Here is a 4,805-nt window from a genome sequence, read left to right as displayed (position 1 = left end):
AACAAATTACCTAATAAAGAAGTAAGATCAGAAAATAGTCTTTACATGAAGTAAAGGAGAGTGGGAGAGCAAAGTAACAGGTACACTGAAGAATAAAGTGACCTGATAAAACAGACTGCATTGATTTGTAATTTGTAAACAGAACAAGGAGGAAAAGTGCCTAAATTAAAGTAGGGATAGTGTGTCAATGAAATGATAAATTAATGAAATGGAGATGAGAAAACATAAGATTGAAAGTGGGCAAGTAATCTTAACATGCCCCAAAATTTGACAGACAGCTTTTCAAAAACACTCTGTGGAATCTACTTTGTTGCCAATGTCATTAATTTGAAGGACAGTTGATAACATATGTCATCAATAACATTAAATTAAAAAAAGTAACTGATTCAATATAAATACCTCATTTTCCAGTTTACTTACTACCAGTATGTAGTAGACCAAGTGTGTAGATTGTTCAATAAATGGAATGCAACATCTATTCTGTTTAAATATTTTTCTTCATAATGAATCTTTTTTAAAGCCTCTGAACTTTCCAAGTTACATCTTGTGAAATTTTATGTCCCTATTGTGTATTAAAGATCTACCCATTTACATTATAATAGATTTTCACCACAGAACATTCAAGACACTGTGAAAGATGTCTCATACACTTCAGGTGGTCCAGGATTCCTAATTCCTACTGATCAAACCAGTGCCCCAGTCAATGTGACAATCAAAAATGCCTCCTGCTTAGAGTTCCAAAATGCTCTGGGTGGGGTGAAATTTATAATATTCCACTATTATACTGTTGATGTATTTAAATAATTATTGTTTCTTATCTCTAAATATGTTTAAATTATACCAAAATTTGCAACACACATTTCAAACTCAGTACCAAATATTTATTTTTTACATACCAGATTCAAATGTTTCTTCATCTATGATTTCCCATGAGGGGGAGAGGAGGAAAACAAAAGTGTCATTATATTACTAGTCATCTATATTTTACCAGCTTAATTCTCAGAGCTTAGGCTTCTGCACACACAACAGAATTAAATTTGTTTTCCTACAGCAAGGCTGAGTCAGCGGCATCTGTTTGACATAGATGAGGAATGCCATCCTTTTCCTTAAAAGTCCTCTTTCACCCCTCACCCAGGGTACAGTCTGTGCAAAAATTCACATTCCTTGTGTCCATTGCCTGCAGATAATAAATTTCTCTTTCTTTGACAAAATTTGGGCCTATTGAGGACACATCTAAACAAGAAGCACACTGAGGTTGTGATAGGACCTACTACTGTTTATTTATACTTGGATCTATCAGAAGGTAGTGTAAAACAATAACAAAATATGTACTTGTTGCTTTTAAATTTAATAGCTCAAGCTTTTATAGGGCTGGGTACCAGTTGGTTCCACATGTCCCACCTGAATGTTATTGAATGAATGTTCCTGAGGTTATTGCCAAGATACCCTCTCTAGAACTCTTTCTAGAAGGTGATTTTAGAGGCCGGAGATATTTGCACAGTTGTGCTTATCTGCCAAGCGCCAGACCACAGAAGAAAGGAAGAGGGTTATCTTACACCTTTCTCCCAAAGGAAAGACTTTGGTTGACTCTGCTGTAGATCAACTGTAACTGAGGCTTGGTTAGGAAGTGAAGTACTTCATATTTCTTATAGTGATAAATCTATCAAGAGAAAATGGTACCTGCTTCCACACATTTCTCGTCAATCTTTATGTCATCTTCTATAAAAGAACCTAGAAAGGGGCAAACAGAACATGCACTACCACAATCAAAATTCTCTCTGCATAAACTTATGTCAAACTCAGATCACATTATGACAATGTCAGTATGATAATATTGCTCACTTAAGTATGATACGAAAGGCTGTATATGTATAACATAAATATGGTTAAAAATATTAAAAGCATGCTGGACAAATTATATATACTTGTGTATAAAGGAGATTAAAAGAATATAACTTTGACAAACATTCATTCTAATATTCAAAACCCTTTACAATGTGACCCCAAACCAACTCTGTCCATGTCTCTCCTGTGCATATCTTCAGCTCCCTTTGGCGCTGATGCCACTGGCTCTCCTGTGCCTTTTGCTTCTATGCTCCCTTTGTCTCTCTGCTTCCAAGTTCATCTCCAACACTGAGCCAAATGCACATCTCTGCCGTGAGCCATGTGGCCTTTTCCTCACGCTTTGAGCTCTGCTCCTATGCATCTACTCTGCTAGCCAACTGGGTGTTTGCCTTCTCCACCCTCCTGGACAATGCCTTTAAGATGGAAACTCCATTGCCAATTTTTACACACTTCACACAACTTAGCACCGTCTCTTGCACATAGTAGATGCATGATAAACTTTTTTTTTCACTTGAATTGAATTTCCCTTTTAATGCAAAATAATTTATTTAATTAATTATGTGTTCTGAATTTTTTTCCACTCAGCTATACATCGTGTGCCTAGCACAGTGCCCATGACTTCCCAGGTAACCAGTGCTGATTTTAAAACTCTTACACATATTCCAAAATACAAGTTACAAGTTATAGTCTGTATAATAAGTTAAAATATAGACTAATCTAATAAGCTTAATACCACCCCCTTAAAGACCGTAATATTAAGCAATGTTTTAAGTAAAATATGCACGATGAAAAATTTTATGAAACAATACACTTTTATAGACAAATAGGGGCACAGCTAAGTACCATAGTTGAGGATTTCACACCATTCAATTTATATTTGCTTAGAGATTATTTCCTAGATTCATAGTTTATACCAACAGTAATTCATTAGTTTCTAGGACATAAGTAGAGGTTTTTTAAGTCAAAGAGAGAGTCAGGACCAAGCAAAAGGCAGTTTCTTGCTTCACTCCTGGGGGAATAATCTGAAAGTTAGTACAGACACACCTTAAACCCAGATGGGTCTGTGGTGTGGGATGAAACTGGAGCATCTCTTAGACACAGAAGACCAGCAAAGACCGTACCAGGAGAGTCACCAGGGAGATTTATATTTCATGAAGCAAGAGGTGGGTGGAGAGAATTGTCCAAGATATCTTGATCTTGCAGAAAGTAGACTGAGTCAGTGAACCTGCCACCCACAAATGCCACAGAGTCTATGTGCCTTTTCCCAGTTCCAGTTTCAGGGGTAAAATGTCAATTGGCGAGGGTTAAGCTGACAAGCATCTTGCTTTCTTGCTTTGGTGAGTGAGTGAGTGAGTTAGTGAGTGAATGAGTGAGTGAGTGAGTGAGTGAGTGAGTGACAGCATGAATCATCTGAGTACCTCGGCCTGGAGGAGGGCCATAATAATACTAGGTAGTAAGTGGTGGTCCCAATTGCCCCCAGATGAGGAACCTGCAGACAAGATTCAATCAGACACACTGCAATATCTGACCATGTTCTTACCTTTCTTATATTTCAATCTTTTCATCCCTAAAGGAGGAACAGCAACACTTTCCATACTAGGTTGTTTTTAGATTTTGTGTATAAAACAGTTGAAACAACAGCTGATCTGTCACAACTCTGACTGTGCTCTTTGCATGAGCTATGTTAGATTCTGGGGCTGCATATACATGTTACCTCTTTTATTCCTCTTTGTGTTAGAAGTGTTTGTTCACCTCAGGGTACACTCTTTTAACTGAGGCATTTTTATAAATTAAGGTATTAATGACTAGCACTACTAGGTACATAAGAAGAGCTTAATAAATAGCTGAATCAAAGAGAATTTAGAAAACTGCAAAAAATTTCCAGGGGATTTTAGAAAGGAGAATTGGAGATTCCTAAATGCTATGTCTTACCTTCATCCATAGAAATCACTGGGGTAAGAGAAATGATTGAAGCAGAAAAGCAAAGAGAATGATATGCAATAGTTACTTGGATTAATTTACAATAAGAAAAGCAAAGCACCAAAATGACAACAATTAATATTCTAGGCTATTCTCTAGAAATTCAGTGGAGATTTAATAACAAAATGGTAAGTGAATAGAAACTAATATAAGACTTGTTGGAAATGGGGGTCTACCTGCTTCTGCTCCTTCCCTTTCCAGTAAATTCTAAAAGCTGCTTTCTATTCACTTACAAGTAAATGTATATTGTTCAGCATATTTTAAGAACTCATGCCTTAAGTGGAAGGAAGAAAGAAAGCATAGATCAGGAGGGAAGGTTAGAAAGAACAGGATGACAAGTGAATATTTAGTATCTTCTTAATAATCATCTGCACATTTTCCAATAACTCACGGTTAATAAAACTGCCTGTCCCTCTTGACTCTGTAACCTGCTCCTGAGATATTTTTCCTAGGCTAGTATTTTAGCAGAACATAAAGATACAAAATAGCACTACCTTTGCAACTTCTACAGCAGCTAAGAAGGCTAAAAAAAGAAAGAACCTTATCATCTAGATTTAGGTCAGTGGGGCTCCTGAGTGTAGAGATTTGGGAGGATAATGATAAAGACTTCAATCCATTTTCAAGATGAACTTTTCCAGCCTAATTTAAATCATACCTAAGTTATACAAGATATTGTCTGCTTTATCAGCATAGCCATGAAACTGAGAAATGAAACAAGAAAAGGTTTTAAAGAAGTACTTCAATCTTGTCTGGTAAACAAACTTCTAACATACAAAAGAAAAAAAAATATCAGACAAAGACTTTAGGATGAAAATGTTTCTGGAAAAAATGCTACATTTACAGATGATTACAAAGAGTCATGGTTGCTGTCACTGTCCCTGTGTAAAATACACACCCTGTACTGGAGGGGACTGTGAAAATACTATTGCTGCGAAGGAGTAATAAAAGTTTTTCCTTCTTTCAAAAATGTCTTTGCAGTG

General features: G+C 36.3%; 1 protein-coding gene across 1 annotated transcript in view; it reads right to left on the bottom strand.

Moving 5' to 3' along the window:
• The window catches only part of MPP4 (membrane protein, palmitoylated 4 (MAGUK p55 subfamily member 4)), a 35,318-nt gene that overhangs the window by 13,816 nt on the left and 16,697 nt on the right, over positions 1-4,805 (bottom strand). Inside the window, exons 11-13 of the mRNA XM_004674388.1 lie at positions 3,778-3,795; positions 1,681-1,719; positions 897-917 (exon numbers count right to left, since the gene is read on the bottom strand). Coding sequence (XP_004674445.1) covers positions 897-917; positions 1,681-1,719; positions 3,778-3,795 — 78 coding nt within the window. The remainder of the gene's footprint in view (positions 1-896; positions 918-1,680; positions 1,720-3,777; positions 3,796-4,805) is intronic.

Source organism: Condylura cristata, unplaced genomic scaffold, assembly GCF_000260355.1.
Source record: "Condylura cristata isolate star-nosed mole 26May11 unplaced genomic scaffold, ConCri1.0 scaffold00002, whole genome shotgun sequence".
NCBI classification, from domain to species: domain Eukaryota; kingdom Metazoa; phylum Chordata; class Mammalia; order Eulipotyphla; family Talpidae; genus Condylura; species Condylura cristata.
This window is presented reverse-complemented; position numbering and strand designations above follow the sequence as displayed.